This window comes from Mobula birostris, chromosome 14 (genome assembly GCF_030028105.1).
Source record: "Mobula birostris isolate sMobBir1 chromosome 14, sMobBir1.hap1, whole genome shotgun sequence".
NCBI classification, from domain to species: Eukaryota; Metazoa; Chordata; class Chondrichthyes; order Myliobatiformes; family Myliobatidae; genus Mobula; species Mobula birostris.
The window spans coordinates 48,685,523-48,710,727 of NC_092383.1; the positions used below are offsets into that span (position 1 = coordinate 48,685,523).

General features: G+C 43.8%; 1 protein-coding gene and 1 long non-coding RNA gene across 2 annotated transcripts in view; one reads left to right on the plus strand and one right to left on the minus strand.

The window, feature by feature from the left end:
* Positions 1-21: 21 nt before the first annotated feature.
* On the plus strand, positions 22-22,583 carry LOC140209886 (uncharacterized). Its single transcript, XR_011889090.1, has 3 exons — positions 22-47; positions 3,301-3,518; positions 21,960-22,583. It is a non-coding gene; the product is annotated as an uncharacterized lncRNA (long non-coding RNA).
* A 203-nt stretch (positions 22,584-22,786) lies between these two features.
* Positions 22,787-25,205, minus strand: part of mybpha (myosin binding protein Ha) — a 71,870-nt gene continuing 69,451 nt past the window's right edge. Inside the window, exons 10-11 of the mRNA XM_072277736.1 lie at positions 23,622-23,666; positions 22,787-23,009 (exon numbers count right to left, since the gene is read on the minus strand). Of these exons, the coding sequence (XP_072133837.1) occupies positions 23,647-23,666 (20 nt within the window). The 3' untranslated portion in view covers positions 22,787-23,009; positions 23,622-23,646. The remainder of the gene's footprint in view (positions 23,010-23,621; positions 23,667-25,205) is intronic.

Genomic DNA, 25,205 nt, shown 5'->3' on the forward strand with positions numbered 1-25,205 from the left:
CGTCTGTACACATCCGGCCAGACCACGTGGCAGGATCATCGGTGGGGGTAAGGTAGGGAATGGGCAGTGGAACTGGGAATGGGGCATGAGGCATGAGGGAATGGGTAGTGGAGCAGGGAATGGGTAGGGGAAGAGGGAATGGCTAGTGGAACAGGGAATGGGGCATTAGGGGATGGGTAGTGGAACAGGGAAAGGGGCATGAGGGTGGGTAGTGGAACAGGGAATGGGGCATGAGGGAATGGGTAGTGGAACAGGGAATGGGGCATTAGGGGATGGGTAGTGGAACAGGGAAAGGGGCATGAAGGTGGGTAGTGGAACAGGGAATGGGGCATGAGAGAATGGGTAGTGGAATAGGGAATGTGTAGGGGAATAGGGAATGGGGCATGAGGGCATGGGTAAAGGAACAGGGAATGGGGCATGAGGGTGGGTAGTGGAATAGGGAATGGCTAGTGGAACAGAGAATGGGACATGAGGGAATGGCTAGTGGAACAGAGAATGGGACATGAGGGAATAGGTAGTGGAACAGGGACTGGGACATTAGGGAATGGGTAGTGAAACTGGGAATGGGTAGGGGAATAGGGAATAGTGGAACAGGGGATGGGCTGTAGAACAGGGAATGGGTAGTGGAACAGGGAAAGGGGCATGAGGGAATGGGTAGTGGAACAGGGAATGTGTAGGGGAATAGGGAATGGGGCATGAGGGAATGTGTAGTGGAACAGGGAATGGGATATGAGGGAATTAGTAGTTGGAACAGGGAATGGGTAGTTGGAACAGGGAATGGGTAGTGGAACAGGGAATGGGATATGAGAAAATGGGTAGTGGAACAGGGAATGGGGCATGAGGGAATCGGTAGTAGAACAGGGAATGGGTAGTGGAATAGGGAATGGGGCATGAGGGAATGGGTAGTGGAACAGGGAATGGGACATTAGGGAATGCTTTTTTCCCTATTTGTGCTCTGTGCTATCTGTTGTTGACAATGTGTTTTGCACTTTGGCGCACACAAAATGCTGGAGGAACTCAGTAGGTCAGGCAGCATCTACGGATAGGAATGAACAGACATTTCAGGCTGAGGCACTTTATTGGGACTGGAAAGGAAGGAGGCTGAAGCCAGAAAGTTTGGCACCACTATCATCCTCATGTTGTACTGTATGAACCTTTTACTGTTTATTCTTCTCCAGAGATGCTGCCTGACCTGCTAGGTTCCTCTAGCATTTCGTGGGTGTTGCATGGATTAGACAAATTACAAGTGATGTGTCATGTTTTACTGGCTGTAATGGATATGGATGTTGGGTAGACCCCAACCTGATGGCATGAACATCAATTTCTCTAATTTCCTCTACCCCTGGTGCCCCTCTTCCTTCCCTTTCTCCCATGGGCCACTGTCTTCTCCTATCAGATTCCTTCTTCTTCAGTCCTTTACCACCTATCAATCACCTCCCAGCTTTTTACTCTGTCTCCCCCTTCCCCACCCACTCACCTTCACCCTCACCCTCACCTGGTGTCACCTCCCACCTGCCAACTTGTACTCCTTCCCCTCCCCCCATCTTCTTATTCTGACTTCTTTCCCTTCCTTTCTAGTCCTGATGAAGGGTCTTGACTGTTTACTCCTCTCCAGAGATGTTGCCCGACCTGCTGGATTTTGGAATGACACAGGAGATCAGGGAATGGGACATTCAGGGAGTAATAAGACCATGAAACAAAGGAGCGGAATTATGCCATTTGGCCCATTGAATCTGCTCCACCATTCCATCATCCCATTGATTTCCTTCTCAATGCCATTCTCCTGCTTGTTCCCTGTAACCTTTGACACCCTGACTAATCAAGAACCCATCAATCTTTGCTTTAAATATACCCAATGGCTTGGCCTCCACAGCCATGTGGCAATGAATTCCACAGATTCACCTCCCTCTGGCTAAAGAAATTCTCCCTCTACCACTACACCTGGCACCCACCACATCCTGTGTAAAAATTCTTTCCTCTGAGATACCCCCAATATTTTCCACCATTCACCTTAAAATTATTCGGCCTCATATTAGCCTTCTCAGCACTGGGTAAAAGTCTCTGGCTGTCCACTCTATCCAATCTTCTTATCATCTTGTACACCTCTCTATCAAGTCACCTTTCATCCTTCTTCACCTCAAAGGGAAAAGCCCTAGCTCACTCACCCTTTCCTCATAAGACAGGCTCTCTAATCCAGGCAGCATCTTGGTAAATCTCCTCTGCACTTTAGAAAAAGCTTCCACATAGTCCCTATAATGAAGTGACCAGAACTGAAGTGTGATCTAACCAGGGTTCTACACAGCTGCAATATTACCTTGGAGCTCTTGAACTCAGTCCAGACGAATGAGCACCAACGCACCTTCTAAACTACCCTATCATCCTGAATGACAATTGTGAGGCATGTCGGAAGTAGACCCTAAAATTCCTCTGTTCCTTTGGAGAGATATAATCTGATTAGGGGTAGTCAGCATGACTTTGTCATAGAAAATAGGTGCAGGAGTAGGCCATTCGGCCCTTCGAGCCTGCACTGCCATTCAGTATGATCATGGCTGATCATCCAACTCAGAGCCCTGTACCAGCCTTCCCTCCATACCCCCTGATCCCTTTAGCCACAAGGGCCATATCTAAATCCCTCTTAAATATAGCCAATGAACTGGCCTCAACTGCTTCCTGTGGCAGAGAATTCCACAGATTCACCACTCTCTGTGTGAAGAAGTTTTTCCTAATCTCGGTCCTAAAAGGCTTCCCCTTTATCCTCAAGCTGTGACCCTTCGTTCTGGACTTCCCCAACATCGGGAACAATCTTCCTGCATCTAGCCTGTCCAATCCCTTTAGGATTTTATACGTTTCAATCAGATCCCCTCTCAATCTTCTAAATTCCAACGAGTATAAGCCTAGTTCTTCCAGTCTTTCATCATATGAAAGTTCTGCCATCCCAGGAATCAATCTGGTGAACCTTCTTTGTACTCCTTCTATGGCAAGGATGTCTTTCCTCAGATTAGGGACCAAAACTGCACACAATACTCCAGGTGTGGTTTCACCAAGGCCTTGTACAACTGCAGTAGTACCTCCCTGCTCCTGTACTCGAATCCTCTTGCTATAAATGCCAGCATACCATTCGCCTTTTTCACCGCCTGCTGTACCTGCATGCCCACTTCCAATGACTGGTGTATAATGACACCCAAGTCTCGTTGCACCTCCCCTTTTCCTAATCGGCCACCATTCAGATAATAATCTGTTTTCCTGTTATTGCCACCAAAGTGGATAACCTCACATTTATCCACATTGTTACTGTTGAAGGTATCCTGACCGGTTGCATCATGGTCTAGTAGAGCGATTCAGGTGTGCAGGAATGTAAAAAGCTGTGGAGTGAACTCTGCCCAAAGCATCTCTGACGCATCCCGCCCCATCATTGGTCGTATCTACTGGAGACACTGCCTCGAGAAGGCAGCATCTAAAATCAACGATCTCCACCATGCCTGCCATGCCATCTTGTCACAGCTACCATCGGGCAAGAGGTACAGGAGCTTGAAGTCTCACACCAACTCAAGTTCAAGTTTATTGTCATTCAACCATACAAATATGTACTGCCAAACAAGACATCATCCCTCCAAACCAGGAGTTCCCAACCTTTTTTATGCCATGGATCCCTGCCATTAACTGAGAGGATCTGCAGGTTGGGAACCACTACTCCAGACCAAGGTGCACAACACAGTACATATAATTCACACACATATCACATAAAGTAATATCACCAGAAATAAATTAAGTTATAATAACGTGGCAGCAGAGAGTTCAGTAATGTCATGGTCTGGAGGAAGAAGCTGTTCCCATCCTAACAGTCCTTGTCCTAATGCTACGGTACCTCCTGTCTGCTGGTAGAGGTCAGATGGGAGAGATCATTGAAAATGCTAAGGACCCTGCGGGCGCAGTACCCCGCAGTACTCAGGGTCTCTCTTCCACTCCTAATAATGGGTGGAAGAGAGACCCCGATGATCCTCTCTGCAGTCCTTGGGACTGCAGTTTATTGGGACTTGCGTTCAGATGCCTTGCAATTCCTATATCAGACGGTGATGCACTGGTGAGGACACTCTCGTTGGCGCTCCTGTAAAAATTAGTAAATATGAGGTGGAGCCAAACCAACCTCTACTCCCTGAAGGAGTAGGTACGCTGATGTACTTTTGTGATCAACAAGGATGTATTGAGGGACCAGGTGAGATCACTCGTTGTGTGCATTCCAAGAGACTTGATGCTCTTAGCACTGTCCACAGTAGCTACGTATGTGCAGCTGGTTCTAGAACAGCTACTTCCCTCAACCATTCGGATTCAGAACCCTAGTTGCAACCTTCTATAACAACACAATGGCCATTTTGATCACTTTGTACTAAAGTGTTTATCTTTGTTTGAGTTGTGGTTTTTTTGTAAAAAATGTTAATGATTTATGTTTACTTTTTGGTTTTGCTTGTCAGTATTGTGTTTCAGATGCTAGGGATAGCACAGTAGCGAAGTTGTCACTAGCGATCACCGATCAGTGTTTAGTTCCCACCACTTCCTTAAGGAGATGGTATGTTCTCTCATGTTTGCCTGTGCTCTGTGTTTTTCCCACATTGCAAAGACATATGGGTTAGGGTTAGTAATTTGTGCGCATGCTGTGCATGGGAACACTTGCAGACTGCCCCAGCACAATCCTTGCAGTGTGTTGGCTGTTGATACAAATAATGCATTTTCATGGTTTCGATAAACACTCAGTGGCCACTTTGTTAGGTGCATATGTATACCTGCTCTTTACTACAAATATATAATTATATTTGAAAACATAATTATGCCTTTATGTTTTCAATACATAAAAGCATGTAGACATGGTCAAGAGGTTCAGTTGTCGTTCAAACCAAACATCAGAATGCAGAAGAAATATGGTCTAAGTGACTTTGACCATGGAATGATTGTTGGTGCCAGATGGGGTGGTTTGAGTATCTCAGAAATTGCTGATCTCCTATTATTTTCTCACACAACAGTCTCTAAGAGTTTACAGAGAAAGATGTGAAAAACAAAAATGACATCCAGTGAGAGGTAGTTCTCGGAGAAAGCACTTTGCTAATGAGAGAGGTCAGAGGAGAATGGCAGTACATATATGTCACCATTTACAATCCTGTGGGCATTCACAGTAAATACAAAGAAGCACAATAGAATCACTGAAAAACTCAATACAACAGAAACAGGCAGGCAACCAATATGCAAAAGACAACAGAACCTGAGTGGCACAATCCTTCAAAGTGAGTTGCTGGGTTGTGGACTCAGTTCAGCGTTGGGCTGAGTGAAGTTAGCCATGCCAGTTCATCTCTGGATGCACATCATGTTGAACTTTGAAGAGGATGGGCTACAGCAGCAGAAGACCACAAACATACGCTTAATGGCTACTTTATTAGCTGCAAGAGCTCTATACATGACAAATAAAGCTAATCTTTAAATTTAATTTTTAGGTGTGCCTGTGATGCTGCTGCAAATTAGTTTTTCACTGCACTTGTGCACATGACAATAAGTGCAATTTTGAATATGACTTCAGCCCTCAAGATTCATCCTGACCTGTGGAGTATTTCCACACGTTTCTGTTTTTAGTTCAGGGAATGGAATATCAGGAACTGCTGAATATCAGCAAATGAGGCACAGGCAATTGATCAAGGAATTATATACAAAACACTAGACCTCTTTGGTGCCCCTCTCCTGCCCTTCCTCTCATGATCCACTCTTCTATCAGATTCCTTCTTCGACTCTACTTTTTCCAACCTCACACCTCTCGGCTTCTCACTTCATCCTCCCCTCCTCCACTCACCTGGCTTTATCTATCTACCTTGTCTTCCTTCCCCTACCCCACCTTCTTATTCTGGTGTATTTCCCCTTCCTTTCCAGTCCTGATGAAAGGTTTCAACCCAAAACATCAACTGTTTATTCCCCTCCATTGATGCTACCTGACACTCTCTGAGTTCCTCCAGCATTTTGAGGAGCAAACAATTGATGTTTCGGGTGAGACCTTTCTTCAGGATTGGAAAAGAAGGGTGCAGAAGCTAGAAGAAGAGTCCTGTTAGCCCAGTGAAGGGTCTCAGCCCAAATTGTCACCCATTAACTCCTTTCCATAGATGCTGTCTGAACCGCTGAGTTCCTCCAGCATTTTGTGTGCGATGTTCTAGAGTTCCAGCATTTGCAGAATCTCTTGTGTCTACACGCAATTATATTTTCTTACCAAAAGAAGGGTCTTTCAGTTGGGAATATTGTTGCTACTCAGCTGGCACAAGGATAAGTGTAGTTGTACTCGATGTAAACCCAGCAGTCATTCCACAGAAAGTGAGACCTCCCCACTCAAACAGCAATGGAATTATGGACAAATCATGTTTTACCTTCACCACTCTCTGGTTCCTCATCTTTTTCCCTTTCTCCCATCTCCTCTCCTCTCTCCTCTCCTCTTCTCTCTCCTCTCCTCTCTCCTCTCCTCTCTCCTCTCCTATCACATTCCTTCTTCTCCAGCCCTTTACATTTTCACTTCTCCCAGATTCTTACCTCACCCATCCTCCACATACTCACTTTCCCCCTCACTTGGTCTCACCTATCACTCGTCAGCTTATGCACCTCCCCCACCCCACACTCCAGCTTCTTCCTCTTTCCTTTACAGTCCAGCTAAAGGATCTCAGCCCAAAACATCAAATGCCTGACCCGCTGAGTTCCTCCAGCACTCTGTGTGTGTTGCTCTGGACTTCTAGCATCTGCAGAATCTCTTTAGAGAGAAAGCAAGTTAGTTAGAAGTTGCAGATGGTGAATGAAGGAGAATCAGACCAAAGGGGTATGACTGACAGGATGAGGCTAATATTGCTCCGGGGATAAAATGTAGATTAAACCATCTGATTTATAGGTTGATGGAAAAAGCTATGAAGAAAAGAACAGAAGAGTTGTGGCTTCAGGGTATAAGACCAGAAGACAGAGAAGCAGAATGGGCCTTCTCAGTTCCATTCTTTTGCCTTCTCCCCATTGTTGTGTATTTGATATTTCAATATTTGAATAATCAAGATAGAGAGGTTGATTAAGAATTCTTGTTCATTTAAGTAATTAATTATGGGTTACATGTAAAAATATGTTATGTGCATATGTCATCATGCTACCACATGATATGTGCACAGCTTGCTCGAAGTAAGCTTGAACTACACACATATTTTCAGATTCCCGTGGCTTCTTTGAATTAGTTTAATGTTTTGAAGTTACAAAACATAACGTTGGAGACAAGGTATTTTTAGAACAAATTTGAAATGATTTTTTTTATATAGGCTTCCATTAGTCTCGTGACACCATGGATTTGAGCCTTGGAAGGTTTCCAGGGCACAGGCCTGGGCAAGGTTGTATGGAAGACCGGCAGTTGCCCATGCTGCAAGTCTCCCCTCTCCACGCCACCGATGTCATCCAAGGGAAGGGCACTAGGGCCGATACAGCTTGGCACCGGTGTCGTACCAGAGCAATGTGTGGTTATGTGCCTTGCTCAAGGACACAACACACTGCCTCTGCTGAAGCTCGAGCTAGCGACCTTCAGAGGGTTTAAACTAATTTGGCAGGGGGATGGGAACCGGAATGATAGAGTGGAGGAGGGGGAAAACAGAAATAAATCAAAGATAGTGAGCAGTAAAGATGTCAGGAAGGGCAGGCAGGGGATGAGGCAAATTTGCAGCCATTGGGATGAATTGCAGTGCAATCAAAGCAAAAAGTACCAGATACTGGACTTAAGGTGTTATACTTAAATACAAGCAGCATAAGGAATAAGGTGGATGATCTTGTCATACAGCTACAGATTGGCAGGTATGATATTGTGGCCATCACTGAGACGTGGCTAAAGGATGCTTGTCTCTGGGGGCTGAACGTCCAAGGATACACAGTGTAGCGGAACGATAGGCAGGTAGACAGAGGGGGAGGCATGGGTTTATTGGTAAGAAATGATATTAAATCATTAGAAAGAGGTGACATAGGATCAGAAGGTGCAGAATCTTTATGGGTTGAGCTAAGAAATCGCAGGGGTAAAAGGACCCTGATGGCAGTTATATACAGGCCTCCTAACAGCTGCCATGATATGGACTACAAATTACAACAGGAAATAGAAAAGGCAGTCGGAAGGGCAGTGTTATGATAATTGTGGGGGATTTTAACATGCGAATGGATTGGGAAAATCGGGTCGGCACTGGATCTCAAGAGAGAGAATTTGTAGAATGTCTACGAGATGGCTCTTTAGAACAGCTTGTTGTTGAGCCCACTAGGGGGTTGGCTGTACTGGATTGGGTATTGTGTAATGAACCAGAGATGATTAGAGAGATTGAGGTGAAGGAACCCTTAGGAGGCAGTGATCATAACATGATTGAGTTCACTGTGAAATTTGAGAATGAGAAGCCAAAATCCAATGTATCGGTATTTCAGTGGAGTACAGGAAATTACAGTGGCATGAGAGAGGAACTGGACAAAGTTGACTGGAAAGGGACACTAGCAGGAAGGACAGCAGAGCAGCAGTGGCTGGAGTTTATGCGAGAAGTGAGGAAGGTGCAAGACGGATATATTCCCAAAAAGAAGAAATTTTCTAATGGAAAATGGAAGCAACTGTGGCTGACAAGAAAACCCAAAGCCAAAATTAAAGCAAAGGAGAGGGCATACAAGGAAGTAAAAATTAGTGAGAAGACAGAGGATTGGGAAGTTTTTAAAAGCTTGCAAAAGGAAACTAGGAAGGTCATTAAGAGGGAAAAGATGAACTATGAAAGGAAGCTAGCAAATAATATCAAAGAGAATACTAAAAGCTTTTTCAAGTATATAAGGAGTAAAAGAGAGGTGAGAGTAGATATAGGACTGATAGAAAATGATGCTGGAGAAATTGTAATGGGAGATAAGGAGATGGCGGAGGAACTGAAGGAGTATTTTGCATCAGTCTTCATTGAGGAAGACTTCAGCGATATACTGGATACTCAAGGGTGTCAGGGAAGAGAACTGTGCACAGTCACAATTACAACAGGGAAAGTACGCAGAAGCTGAATAGTCTAAGGGTAGATAAATCTCCTGGACCAGATGGAATGCACCCTTGTGTTCTGAAGGAAGTAGCTGTGGAGATTGCGGAGGCATTAGCAATGATCTTTCAAAAGTCAATAGATTCTGGCATGGTTCCGGAGGACTGGAAGATTGCAAATGTCACTCCGTTATTCAAAAAGGGGGGCAAGGAAGCAAAAAAGAAATTATTGACCTGTTAGCTTGACATCGGTGGTTGGGAAGTTGTTGGAGTCGATTGTCAAGGATGAGATTATGGAGTACCTGGAGGCATATGACAAGATAGGCAGAACTTGGCATGGTTTCCTTAAAGGAAAATCCTGTCTGACAAACCTATTGCCATTTTTTGAGGAAATTACAAGTAGGCTAGACAAGGGAGATGCAGTGGATGTTGTGTATTTGGATTTTCAGAAGGCCTTTGACAAGGTGCCGCACATGAGGCTGCTAAATAAGGTAAGAGCCCATGGAATTACAGGGAAGTTACATATGTGGATAGAGTGTTGACTAATTGGCAGGAAACAGAGAGTGGGAATAAAGGGATCCCATTCTGGTTAGCTGCCGGTTACCAGTGGTGTTCCACAGGGGTCAGTGTTGGGGCCGCTTCTTTTTACTCTGTACATCAACGATTTGGATTATGGAATAGATGGCTTTGTGGCTAAGTTTGCTGATGATACAAAGATAGGTGGAGGGGCCAGTAGTGCTGAGGAAACAGAGAGTCTGCAGAGAGACTTGGATAGATTGGGAGACTGGGCAAAGAATTGGCAAATGAAATACAATGTTGGAAAGTGTGTGGTTATGCACTTTGATAGAAGAAATAAATGGGCAGACAATTATTTAAACGGGGAGAGAATTCAAAGTTCTGAAATGCAACGGGACTTGGGAGTCCTCGTGCAGGATACTCTTAAGGTTAATCTCCAGGTTGAGTCAGTGGTGAAGAAGGTGAATGCAATGTTGGCATTCATTTCTAGAGGAGTAGAGTATAGGAGCAGGGATGTGATGTTAGTTTATGAGGACACTCAGTCCTCATTTATTGTCATTTAGAAATGCATGCATTATTAAATAATACAATGTTTCTCCAGAAACACAGGACAAACCAAGACTAAAACTGACAAAACCACGTAATTATAAGATATAGTGCAAAGCAGTACCGTAATTTGATAAAGAGCAGACCATCAGCGCGGTAAAAAAAAGTCTCAAAGTCCCTATAGCCTCATCATCTCACACAGACGGTAGAAGGGAGAAACTTTCCCTGCCATGAACCACCAAGCACCACAAACTTGCCGATGCAGCACCATTGGAAGCACCTGACCGCAGCGGACTCTGAGTCCGTCTGAAAACTTCGAGCCTCCGACCAGCCCTTCAACACCGAGCACCATCCTCTGCCGAGCGCTTTGACCCCGCCCCGGCTGCTGAGCAACAAGCAAAGCTGAGGACTCAGGGCCTTCCCCTCCGGAGATTTCGGACCATACAGTAGCAGCAGCAGCGAAGCAGGCATTTCAGAAGTTTCACCAGATGCTCTCACATCCGTCTCCATCAAATGAGGATTGTGCACGGCACCCTACTTGACAAATAACAGACATCACCACCGGAGTGGCCGCTGCGAGCTGCATCGCACCGCCATCTTCGCCATCATATTGAGGCTCTATAAGGTGCTGGTGAGACCTCACTTGGAGTACTGTGTGCAGTTTTGGGCTCCTTATTTAAGAAAGGATGTGCTGACGTTGGAGAGGGTTAGAGAAGGTTCACTAGAATGATTCCGGGAATGAGAGGGTTAACATATGAGGAACGTTTGACCACTCTTGGATTGTACTCCTTGAAGTTTAGAAGAGGACCTCATAGAAACATTTTGAATGTTGAAAGGCATGGACAGAGTGGATGTGGCAAAGTTGTTTCCTGTGGTGGGGGAGTCTAGTACGAAAGGACATGAATTAAGGATTGAAGGGAGCCCATTCAGAAGAGAGATGCGAAGAAATTTTTTTAGTCAGAGGGTGGTGAATCTGTGGAATTTGTTGCCACGGGCAGCAGTGGAGGTCAAGTCATTGGGTGTATTTAAGGCAGAGATTGATAGGTATCTGAGTAGCCAGGGCATCAAAGGTTATGATGAGAAGGCGGGGGAGTGGGACTAAATGGGAGATTGGATCAGCTCATGATAGAATGGCAGAGCAGACTCGCCGGGCTGAATGGCCAACTTCTGCTCCTTTATCTTATGGTCTTATGGCCTTAACCACTTGGCCACGCGCCAACACTTGAAATGACTACTAACCTGTTAAAGTGGAGCAAGGAGTTTGCAATAAAATAAAACTTTGTGAGGAATGGTGGAGGATAAAAGAAGCAGCCCAACAAGTGAAGAGACACCAAGTTTTTAAAAAGCCATAAACCGAAGAATTCAGGGTTCATGAAGGGCGAGTACCAGGAGATAATTTTTTTAAAAAGATTAGAAATGGCTCTCAACCTCGGAAAGATTGACGTTTGATTAGACAAAGAATAATTTACTCGTGTATACTGAACTATTGGAACAGTATTTTGAAATAAATTAAATAACCAATGAGAAACAAGTACCAATTTTGTTAAGTGCATTATGTTTGAAGGCATACAGTTTGCTTCAAAATTTAATTGCTCCAACCAATCCTGCGGAAATGACCTTTGCTGCTATTGTAAAAGTGATGAAGGAACACTTAAGGCCGAACCCATTAATGATCGCAGAATACTTTAGGTTTCATATGCGGAATCAAAAGGTAGGGGAGGGAGCCCATTTCAGTGTTTGTGGCTGAATTGAAGAGTTTGACTATTGTCAATTTGGTAATGGCATTAATGATACACTATGAATTAGATTGTTTAGTTTGTGGAATCTTAAAAGAAAGCATTCAAAACCAGCTCATAACTGAATCACAGCTTACAATCAAACAAGCAGTGGAAATCGCTGTTTCAATGAAAACTGCAGAGAAAGACGCAATTGAGTTACAGTCAGCAATGAAAGTGAGAGTGAACAAAATTGCATCGTCTAAGCAGAAACTGGCTTGGCTGAACAAATTGTGTTACTGTTGTGACAGGGGCTCACGTGCATCAAATAAAGGCAGATTTAAAGTCAAAATTTGTAGAAAATGCAACAAAGTAGGTCATATACTAAGACCATGCCGGGCAGACAAATATAAATGGTCTGCACAGGGAAGAGAAAATGCTAAAAAGTCAAGTTGCAGTTTCAAAAAGAGCATGCTGTTGATGAAAAATCTGACAGTGTTGAGAATGACACAGGATTGTGTAGCCTTTAAGATTTACAGTGTGAAAATTGGCGAGAGACAAGCAATATTGTTTATGTCAGAAGTGAATGGCAAATTAATTACAATGGAATGAGACACTGGTTCAGCTGTTTCAGTCAATCCACAAAATGAATTTGAATAACAACACACATCAAAGTTGCTGGTGAACGCAGCAGGCCAGGCAGCATCTCTAGGAAGAGATGCAGTCGACGTTTCAGGCCGAGACCCTTCGTCAGGCCTGCTGCGTTCACCAGCAACTTTGATGTGTGTTGCTTGAATTTCCAGCATCTGCAGAATTCCTGTTGTAAGTGAATTTGAATGACGTTTTAAAGATAATCCAACTAAGCACTTAAACCTGCGAAAAGATAACTCCTGTGGGAATGACATTTGTAACAGTGAAATACAACAACCAACAAGCGGTAAAAACAGGAAGGTCAGCATTATGAGGATGTGATTGGCTGAGACAACTACAACTTGATTGGAGATCCATCCACCATTTGCATGCCACATTCCCTGTAATGAGACCATCTGAAAGTGAATTAAGAAAGGCTGGATGATGCCACAATGGTCTCCATGCCAAATACCATGAATTGTTGCCCAACAGAGGGCAAACAGGTGTTGGTGCCAACCTCTGTGACTCTGGTTGGAAAGTATATTGGATCAAGGAAAGACTGTGCTGCTTAGAGGAAGTGTGGAAATGACAAGAACAGTGGTTTGACTACAACAGTTTTTGTAGCCAACATATCTGAGAAAGCTTCTGATACGTTAATCAGGCAGCTACTTGCGAAATGTGGCTATGTTTTAACCTGTAAGAGAGTTCAAGGAGATTCGGGAAAGTTGCAAGTATTCGGCTTTTGTGAGTGTAAGGAACCAGACTCTACTCTGCATGCATTAAGGTTATTGCATGAACTTCAAGTGGGAGACAAAAACCTGCTTGTAGAAGTAGATGCAAAGATCAAAGCGCAGCTGGATGAATGGAAGGTCTAAAGGAAAGGAGTCAATGGAGATACAGAAGCAGAGGACTCGTCAGATGATATTGTGGATGATGAATCCAAGAGGAGAGTTCACATGGTAAAGGGAGTAATAGAAGGATTGATAAGGGAATACTCCAAGAAACTAAATGGACCTTCCCAAGACCAGGAGGAAGGAGAAGATGGCGGTGCAACGCAGCACGCGCGGCCATTCCGAATGATATCATGTGTTAACTAGGGGCTGTGCACAATCCTGATTTGATAGAGACAGCTGTGAGAAGCACGGAGGAACACCTGGAGAAACTTCTGAAATGCCCACTTCATTGTCGCTGCTACTGTGTGATCGAGAATCTCCGGAGGGGAAGGCCCCAAATCCTCGGCTTTGCCTATTGCCTATGCCGGGGCCGAGGTCAAAGCGCTTGGCAGAGGTAGTGCTCGGTGTCGGAGAGCTGGTCGGAGGCTCGGAGTTTTCAGACGGACTCGGAGTCAGACTGTGGTCGGGTGCTTCCAGATGCTGCGTCGGCAAGTTTGCGGCGCTGGAGGTTCACCGTCTGCGTGAGATGATGGAACTTTCAAGAGACTTTGAGACTTTTTACCGTGCCCATGGTTTGTTCCTTATCAAATTACGGTATTGCTTTGCACTGTTGTAACTATATTATAATTATGTGGTTTTTGTCAGTTTTTCTGTCAGTTTGTCTTGTGTTTCTGTGATACCATTCTGGAGAAACATTGTATCATTTCTTAATGCATACATTACTAAATGACAATAAAAGGACTGTGTGTCCTCATAATTTAATCTAATCTAAGGTGCACCAGCTAGAAGAAGAAAAAGGAGGGAAGAGATGGAGTGAAAGAATGTAAACAAGAAAAAGTGAAAGATAGAAGGAATGTGAGAAAAAAAAGAAAGGGATCAAAGGAGATCCAGAGAAATAAAAGGAGAAAAAAAGTTGTCTTGAGCCGTCAGAACCACTTCCTATAGTCTCAGAGTCAGCTCCTACAACCACCACGGAGGATGCCCCAGAACCTGAGTTTGTTTCACAGCCATGTCTCACCTGCCAAGCAGAGTGATCCCCCTTCTCAGGAAAGATATTATCCCACAAGAATAAGAAATTCTCCACAGCAATGAAATCTTTAAGGCTGAATGGGAAAATTTCAAACTTACTCTGCTGTGGACGTCTGTTGTGTTATATAGTATACTGAGTATATGGTTGAGATGCATTCTATATTGAGCTGGAGTTTATAGCTAAGCAGAGAGGAGTTGCGTATTTGATATTCCTGTATTTGACTAATCTTGTATATATATTGGTTGATTAAGTATTCTTGTTTATTTAAATTATTGATTATGGGCTATATGTAAAAATACATTAATTGCTTACGCCATCATGCTACCACGTGATATGTGCATGCCTCTAACTACACCACATTTTCAAACTCCACATTTCTTCTTTGAATTAGTTTAATGTTTTGAAGTTACAAAACATAACACTTATATTCTTTGATACCCAAAGTAATAAAGAACCTATCAATTCCGTTTTGAATATAACCAATGAATTGCCTTCCTCAGCTTTCTATGGCAATGAGTTGCACAGATTCACCACCCTTTGGCTAAGGAAATTCCTCCTCATCTCCGTTCTAAAGGGATATCCTTTTATTCCAAAGCTATTCCCTCTGGTCCGAGACACTCACACTATAGGAAATACTCTCTCCACATTCACTCTATCTAGACTTTTTAATATTTTTATGATTCAATGAGACCTTCCTCGCACCCCCCCGACATTCTTCTAAAGTCCAGCAAGTACAGGCCCAGAGCCATCAAACACTCCCATACATAAACCCTTTCATTCCTGGAATTATTCTTGTGAACCTCCTCTGGACCATCTTCAATGCCAGCACATCCTTTCTTAGATAAGGGTCCCAGAATTGCTCACTACCAGTACGGTCTGTTATCTCTAACAAGTATTTTAGAGAGAGAAAAAGACACAAGCAAAGGAATGAGAACGCTGTGAAATACAGAGGAAGTGACCAGCAGGTTGGGCTTTACCAGTGGAGGGAAATAAGTGGGCTAATATTGGTGTTCGTTTATTATCGTCACGTGTATTATTGTCTTGCATACATAGATTGAATCATTACATAGTGTATAGAGGTAGAACAAAGTTAAAGAACAATAATACAGTAGAAAGTGTAAAAACTACTGAAAGAGTGCGGTGCAGGTTAACGATAAAGTGCAAGATCGTAGCAAGGTAGATTGTGAGACCAAAAGACTACCTTATTGTACAAGAGGCCCATTCATGAGTCTGATAACAGTGAGTTAATAGCTGTCCTTGAGCCTGATCGGGTGCAGAGAATGTCCAGGGTGGGTCGGATGCTTTACTGAGGCAGTGAGAGTTTAGACAGAGTCCGTAGAGGAGAGGCCGGTTTCCATGATGTGCTGAGCTGTGTCCACAACTCGTTGCAGTTTCTTGTGGTCACGTACAGAGCACTTGCCATAACATGCATCACTATGGTGCATCACTAAAAATTCTATGGACATGCCAAATTTCTTTATCCCTCTGAGGAAGTAGAGGCATTGGTGAACTTCCTTGGCTGTGGCGTCTACATGGTTTATGTTCTCATGGAGTCACATAGTACAGGTTGTGTGATCAAGAGTCCACCTTATTCTGATGTGTTTAATATTTGGATAATCTTGTATGTATATTGATTGATTAAGCATCCTTGCTCATTTAAATAATTAATTTTGGGAGACATTGAAAAACACTTTAACTGCGTATTTCTTCATGTTACCACATGATAAGTGTGTGCCTTGCTGAAAGTAAACTTGAACTACTCCTGTATTTCAGACTCCCATACCTTCTTTTGAGTTAGTTTAATGTTTTGAAATTACAAAACACAACATTGCCATGAGGTATTTTTAAAATGAGCCTAACATGGCTATCGACCTGTTAAAGTACAGCGACACGTTCCAAATAGAATAAAACGCAGCAAGGAACAATCAAGTTACAAAAAGCATGTGTTCATTGGAAGGCAAGACATAATCGAGTTTTTTTTAAAAAGTCAGAAAATGGGAGAATTCAGAGCTTATAAACAGTGAGTACTGGGTGATAATAATCAGAAAAATATCATAAATTGAAAGACTGACAGGTTTGATTATACAATTGGCTTATGTATACTGAGCTATTGGAATAGTATTTTGAAGCAAATGAAGTAACCAATGAGAAGTGAGTGCCAATTTTGCTAAGTGCATTGGGTTTAAAGTTTGCTTCGAAGTTTGACTGGTCCAACCAAAGATGGGCTTTCCTGATATTATCAAAGTAATGTAGGAATATTTAGAACCAAAGCCATTGTTGATTGCAGAATGCTTTAGGTTTCATAAATGGAATCAAAACAAAGAGGGGTTCATTTCAGCATACGTGGCTGAATTGAAGAGATTGAGCATTGTTAGTTCAGTAATGGGCTTAATGATACACTAAGAGATGGTTTAGTTTGTGGAATCTTAAAAGAAAGCATTCAAAAATAGTTCATAATTGAAGCACAACTTACATTTAAAAGAGCTGTTGAAATCGCTGTATTAATGGAAACAGCAGAGTCAGACACAATTTGAGTTGTCAGGAATGAAAGTGAATGTGAATAAAATTGCAGCACCTAAACAGAAACAGCCTGTTCAAACAAATTGTGTACCATTGTGGCAGAGACTCACATTCACCTAATGGTGGACCACTCTTTTTTTGGCTTCTTCCGTTTGACCTGTTTGGCATGGGTGGCTCTACCAAGAGCTAAAGTATAAAGCTCTGACTTCAGCCAACATAACCCTCAAGGTCATTGAAGCATGCAAGCCTCCAAACTATGATAAGATTATGGTGCTCTTGGAAGTTCAAGTTCAAGTTTCTTGTCATTCAATTGGACAAATGCATACAGCTAAATGAAACAACATTCCTCAGGGACCAAGGTTCAAAGTTTAAAATAAATCTATTATCAAAGTATATATATGTCACCATATAGGCATCTGTTAGTCTCATGAGACCATGGATTTGCACCTTGGAAGGTTTCCAGGGCGCAGGCCTGGGCAAGGTTGTATGGAAGACTGGCAGTTGCCCATGCTGCAAGTCTCCCCTCTCCACGCCACCAATGTTGTCCAAGGGAAGGGCATTAGGGCCGATACAGCTTGGCACCGGTGTCGTACCAGAGCAATGTGTGGTTAAGTGCCTTGGTCAAGGACACAACACGCTGCCTCAGCTGAGGCTCGAACTAGCGACCTTCAGATCACTAAACCGACACCTTAACCACTTGGCCACGCGCCAACACAATATCATCATATACAACCCTGAGATTCATTTTCTTGCAGGCAATCACAGTAAGTACAAGAAGTACAGTAGAATCAATGAGAGACCACACTCAACGGATGAACAAACAACCAATGTGCAAATGACAACAGACTGTACAAACACAAAAAGAAATAATAATATTAATAAATAAGCAAAAATATTGAGTACATAAGATGAAATGTCCTTGAAAGTGACTTCGTAGGTTGTGAGAAAACACAGGTAGGTGCAAAGCACAGTATATACTGTTTATCACATACAGCACATTAAATAATATTTAACACAATAATATTAACAGATTTTAGAAGATTCTGTCGATGTACAAGTTGACATAAAGTGCATTTATGCCATACAGTTATAAACAACTGTATAATGCTTCTGGCGCTGTCATAAATAATGTCCACTTGACTCTTCAGAAGTCTCATAGCCTGGGGGAAGAAGCCATTCACAAGCCTGACTGTGCTTGTTTTTGTGGGATGGATGAAAGTGGTCCTCCATCATGCTGAGGGCTCTGCAAGTGCAACAATTTTGGTGTATGCCCTGGATGTGGGGGTGGGGGGAGAGAGACCCCGATCATTCTCTCAGCAGCCCTCAAAATCTATTGCAGGGTCTTGCGGTCACATGCCTTCCAATTCCCATATCAGACCAGATAACAGCTGGTCAGAACACTCTCCATAGTGCTCCGGTAGAATGGGGGAAGGGTTGCAAGAAGCCTTGCGCACCTCTTATCTTCTCAGGCATTGGAGATGCTGCTGTGCTTTCTTGACCAAAGTGGTGGATGTTAAGGGACCAGGTGAGATCATCTGTGATGTGCTCTCCAAGAAACTTGGTGCTCCTGACTCTCTCCATGGAAGAGCTGTTGATCTGCAGTAGGCAGTGGTCAACCTGCACCTTCCTGAAGTCCACAATCATATTTGTCTTGTCCATGTTGTTACTCAAGTTGTTGTATTCTTAATCTTCAGCTTGTGCCAAAAAAGACATGGTTTCCTTCATCAGATAAATAGCCAGAGTTAGTTGAGAATTAGAACATAGAACAGTACAGCATGTTCCAGGCCGTTAAACCCTATAACTCTGTTCCTCAAGTCTGGGGCAACAGCCTTGTAAATTTTCTCAGTACTCTTTCAATCTTATTGATATCTTTCCTATAGGTAAGTGACCAGAACTGCATGCAATATTCTAAATTAGGCCCTCACCAACGTCTTATACAATTTAAGCATAAAATCCCAATTCCTGAATTCAGTACTCTAATTAACATGCCAAAAGCGTTCCTTATGACCCAATCTACCTGTAACAACGCTTTCAAGGAATTATGAATCTGTATTCCCAGATCCTTCTTTTCTACCAGTCTCCTCAGTGCCCTATTGTTCCCTGTGTAAGGCCTATCCTGGTTTGTCCTCCCAAAGTCCTGCACCCCACACTTGTCTGCATTATATTCTATATATCCTTAGTGGGCAAATTTGTACACACCTTAGTGTTAAATAGCCACTCCCTTTACTCATGACCCCACCAACAGTGAAAACATCTCAACATCTGTCCTGTTAGACCCTGCTAGATAGTAAGAACTTTAAGTACTACAGGATGAATGACAACTAAACTTCAACTTGAACCTGTTAATCCCGCTAGGATTTTATAGACAAGCAAGGTCATCTCTCATTTTTCTAAAATCCAAAGAGTACAGAGGTATTTCTATGACACTATGACGATGAGCTACGACAGAATATGGAACATAGAACACTACAGCACAGTACAGGCCCTTCAGACCATCATGTTGTGCCAACCCTTTAACATATTCCAAGATCAATCTAATCCTTCCCTCCCTCATAACCTGAAGGGGATCTACTTCCCTGAGAGGGTGGAACAAGCTGCTAGCAGAAGAGGTATATGCAAGTTCACTTTCATCCTTTGGATAGGTGTGTAAATTGGAGGAGTATGAAGAGGCCAACCAATCCAATAATAAATCTATCCAATCTTAACAACAGAGAATAATGGAAAACTGGCCCAGGAAAGGAGTTGACACCAGCATAGATCATGAATTGGTCTCTTAGGGAAGTAGATCCCCTTCAGGTTATGAGGTGGGGAAGGGTTAGATTGATCTTGGAATATGTTAAAGGGTCAGCACAACATGATGGGCTGAAGGGCCTGTACTGTGCTGTAGTGATCACATTGAATGGGAGGACAGGCTTGAGGGACTGAATGATACAACATGGAAGCAGACCCTTCAGACAGCAGGACCATGCTGCTCACCAACTACTCACTTTGCTTTAATGCCACGCTCTCCATGTAGCCGACAATGCCTCTAGGTATCACCACCCACCAATGCAGCAATTCAGAGTGACCAGTTAACTCATTAGTCTCCAAATATCTGGCGTGAGGGAGGAGCGGGACACCCAAGGGCACTCCATGTTGTTGTGAGGCGATTGTGCAGACTCCCCACAAACAGCATCCGAGGTTGGGATTGAACTTGTGTCTCTTGCACCGTGACACAGTGGTTGGACTTTATCTCTATCTGCCAACACTCTATGAAAGTCCTTCCTGAAACGTCAGCAACCTTTTTCTCTAAGATTCAAGATTTAATGTCATTTCCAGTACACAAGAGTAAAGGAGAACAAAATAATTGTTACTCTGGATCCGACGCAGCATTAAAAAAATAATAAAATAAAGAACACAATCATAAAAAACAATAAATATAAATACATAAGATAGCTTCTGTACACAAATGTCCATAAAGTGATGATAAATGGGGGGGGGGGGGGTGGTTGCATTGTGTTGATCAGCCTTACGTTTGGGGAAAGTAACTGTTTTTGTGTTTGGTAGCCCTGTAGCCTTCTTGATGGGAATGGGACAAACAGTCTGTGAGCAGGGTGGGTGGGAAGTACAAAATAATCTGCAGATGCTGTGATCAAAGCAACACTTTCAGTACGCTGGATGAACTCAGCAGGTCGGGCAGCATCAGTTAGAAATGATGAGTTGACATTTCAAGCCGGAACCCTTCGTCAGGACTGAAGAATGAAAGATGGGGAAGGATTTGAAGAATGCTTATAGCGTCAGTTGATAGACCAGTAATTTGAAAGACAAAGGGGTGGGGGAGGGGAAGCATTGATGTAATAGCCCTGAAAACAATGGGTAGTAGAAGAAGGAGGTGGAACCATGAGGGAGCTGGGAGAGGGGCTAGAGTGAAATAGGGATAGAGGAAGGGAGGGGGAGGGAAATATCAGAAGTTGGAGAATTCTATGTTCATACTAAGGGGCTGGAGATTACCTAGACGGTATATGAGTTGTTGCTCCTCCAACCTGAGTTTAGCCTCATCATGGCAGTAGAGGAGGCCATGTATGGACATATCTGAATGGGAGTGGGAAGCAGAGTTGAAATGGGTGGCTACCGGGAGATCCTGTCTGTTGTGGCGGACGGGGTGGAGGTGCTCGACGAAGCCGTCCCCCAATCTGCATCGGGTTTCACCGATGTAGAGGAGGTCGCACCAGGAGCACCGGATGCAATAGATGACCCCAACAGACTCACAAGTGAAGTGTTGTCTCACCTGGAAGGAGTGTTTGGGGCCCTGAATGGTTGCAAGAGATGAGGTGTAGGGACAGGTGTAGCACTTACAGGGATAAGTGCCGGGTTGGAGATCAGTGGGGATGGACATGCGGATAAGGGAGTCGCGGAGGGACCGATCCCTGCAGAAAGCGGAGAGGGGTGGAGAGGGAAAGATGTGCTTAGTGGTGGGGTCCTGTTGAAGGTGGCGGAAGTTGCGGAGGATAATGTGCTGGATCCGGAGGCTGGTGGGGTGGTAGGTAAGGACAAGGGCAACTCTGTCCCTTTTGTAGTTGCGGGAGGATGGGGTGAGGGCATCATTGATGACGGTAGAAGGGAAACCACGGTCCTTAAAGAAAGAGGACATTTGAGATGTCCTGGAATGGAAATCCTCATCCTCGGAGCAGATGCGGCGGAGACGGAGGAACTGGGTGGGATCCTTCATGATATAGCTGATCTTTCTGTCCGGCACCTATATGTGCTTGATGGTGGGTTGGCTGGTGCCGGTGATGCGTTGGGCAGTTTTGATTACCTGTTTTCGAGCCTTCCTGTCCACTGGACTGCAGTCTCTGTACCAGGCAGTGATGCAGCTAGTTAGGATGCTCTGTACTGCACATCTGTAGAAGAAAGTGAGTATTGATGTGTGTAGTCTATCTCCCTCAGCTTCCTCAGAAAGTAAAGGTTTTGGTGAGCTTTCCTTATTGTAAGATGAGTTGTGGGACTATCAGAGGTTGAATGAGATATACACTCCCAGGAGTGTAAAAAGGGGTGTGAGTGGTACAAGTTCTCCTGAAGTCGATAACCATTTTGTTTTGGCTATATTTCATTAGGAGTTTGAGGAGAATTTGTACGTCAACAAAGACACTCACAGATTTCCAGGAGTACAGTACCATGGAGAGCATTCTGACTGGTTGCATCACCATCTGGTGTGGTGAGGGGTCACTGCACAGGTTTTGAAAAAGTGGCAGAATGTTGCCAACTCAGCCAGCTCTATCAAGGCCACCAGCCTCCCCAGCATTAAGGACACCTTCAAACGTGATGCCTCAAAAAGGTGACATCCATCATTAAGGATACCCATCTGCCAGGACATGCCCTCTTCTCATTGCTACCATCAAGGAGGAAGTACAGAAGCCTGAAGACACATGCTCAATGTTTCAGGAACAGCTTCTTTCCCTCTGCCATTAGATTTCTGAACGAACAGTGAACTTATGAAAGCTACATCTGTAGTTTTTTCCCCTTCTCTTTTTGCACTAATAAATTTAATTTAATTTTCTATTTTTATATACACTTATTGTAATTTATGTTTTTTTATTACCACTGCTGCAAAAACAATTTCACAAAATACCCCAGTGGTATTAAACCAGATTCTGTTTCTGATTCATTGAGGAAGAGGTTATTTGCCTGACACCAGGCCTCGAGCTGTTCCACCTGCTCTCTGTCCTTAACAGATCTGCCACTGATCAAGTTTTTCTGCAAGTGTTGCTCTGTGTAGCTTGATGTGTCAACATTGCCCCTTGAGCTTGGAGTATTACGGTGGATGTGTGTTATCACCAGTAATTGCAATTTGCATGACTGGGCTCTCTGTCCCACAGAATGTGTGTTGTGTGCAGTTTCTTTTATTGAATACCCACATGCCTGGAACTTTTTATAGTTTTTTATTTGTAGATTCATTCATTGCCAAGTCTCAATGTCAGGACACCTGACTAAAGTCACACACTTTAAAATGTCAGGGTACAGACACGTGAAGAGAGATTTGACCGACTGCACAACTCAGGGACACACAATGTTCTCTGTGATTCTAAATAGTGGCCGACCTTCCAGCAGCGGGAGGACATTTCTTCAATGTTATCAAGGCGGGAGAAAGCTGACAAGAAACGCATCTGTGAGCGATAAAAACAAAACATCATAAACACAAGTGATCTGCAGATGCTGGAAATCCAGAGCAACACACGCAAAATGCTGGAGGAACTCGGCAGGTCAGGCAGCATCTATGGAGGGGAATAAAGAGTCAACGTTTTGGGATGAGACCCTTCATCAGGATTGGAAAGGAAGTGGGAAAAGACAAAATAAGGTGGAGGAAGGTGGGGTGGAAGACTACAAGCTGGCAGGTGATTGGTGAGGCCAGGTGAGTGGGAAGGTGGGTGCACACCTGCAGACTTTTTGGCTATTGGCCACCTTAGCCACCTTAACCATCACACACATGCACACACTACACACACAAACACACACACACACACACTAATAAATGCATGCACACACCCAATGCTTATGTATGTGGGTGGGGATGTCTATGGGTGTACAAGTTGTGTTAAAAATGTGTGCTTGGTATTTGTAATTGAGTTTACCCATTGTGGGTGTATGTGGAGCTGTGAATGTGTGTGTGTGTGTGTGGGGGGTGCTGAATGCACATGTATGTGTGGTTGTGTGCATGTGTTTGAACCCAATTTCGAGTTGAATGTTGTTTCCATGTCTGCTCCGAGTGGGAACCTCACCTGCTTGTTCCGATAGGTCCACATATCACTGGGCCACAGAAACAGCTGGAGAGAGAGAGAGAGAGTGATGCAGTTAGAGAAGACGGAGAAATGGAAAGAGGCATGAAGAGAGGCAAACCCTGATTACCTGACTATTCAGAAACCCCAGCTGCCTGGCACCTGCCTCACTCTTTAGTCCTGAGTGTGAGCTGAGGCTCCAGTGTGCAGGCAGAGCCAGGGTATGAATTGTGGGCCAGCAGTGTGGCCAGAGCTAGGAATGGGTCCAGAAGACCACGAATCAGGCTTATGGCAAGAGACAGAGTCTCCAATACTTCTGTTCCCACTTCTAAAGTCACAGGAAAATATACTGCTTACTGTCTGGTATGTAAAAACTGTGAAATAATAATTTTTAAAAATCTTCTGATAGTCCACAACATTTGGAAATGCAAAGGCTGCCAGATTATCGATTTGGATATATTACTAAGATTCAGATTTGCCACATGTACATCAATTTTTAAGATTAAGATTTGTGTTACTTGTCACATGTACATTAAAATGTCAAAACATACAGTGAAAGGTGTTTGCGTCAGTGACCAACAAAGTCGGAGAATGTGCGATGGGGCAGCCAACAAGTGTTGCAATGTTTCCGGTGCCAACATCGCATGTCCACGAGTCAGTAACCCTATTCCGTACATTTTTGGAATGTTATGCGACCATGCTGATTTAATCTCCATAAAACTGTATGCAGGACAAGTTTTTCACTGTACCTCAGTACACAAGACAATGATAAACCAATTCCAATTGCTTGGAACTTTTATTCACAGAAACAGCATGGTAAAAGTGCCTTATTGCTCAATGAGGCTGTGCCCTCTGTGTGACCAGTTAATCCCGTCTATAGAATGTGGGAAGTCCATAAGACATAGGGGCAGAATTAGACCATTCAGCTCAATGCGATTGCAGCAGGATTTAGACAAATTGGAAAAACGGGCAAAAAAAAGTGGCAGATGGAATACAGTTTGGAAATGTATGATAATGCATCTTTTTCAAAGGAACAATTGTGTGAATTATCTAAATGAGGAGAAGGTTCAAACATCAGAGGTGCAAAGGGAATTAGGAGTCCTCCTGCAAGACTCTCAGAAGGTTTGCTACCTGTGCTACGTGCCAGTGAGGGTAAGAATAGGATGCTCTGGAGGATGAACAAGTGGCTGAGGAGCTGGTGCAGGGGGCAGGGTTTCAGATTTCAGGATCATTGGAACCTCTTCTGGGGCAGGTGGGACCTGTACAAGAGAGACGGGTTACACTTGAACTACAGGGGGACCAATATCCTTTCGGGGAGGTTTGTTAGTGCTATTGGGGAGGCTTTAAACTAGATTTGCAGGGGGATGGGAACCAGAGTGCCAGAGCTGACAGTGTGGCTGGGGTGAAAATAAATGATGTTAAAAGTTCAAGCAAATCCACTAATAGAAAGGTTGTGAGTGGTGGTAAAAATCTTCTGAGGTGTATATCAATGCTAGGAGTATTGCGGGGAAGGCGGATGAGTTGAGGGCGTGGATTGACACATGGAATTATGATGTTATAGCAATTAGTGAAACTTGGCTACAGGAC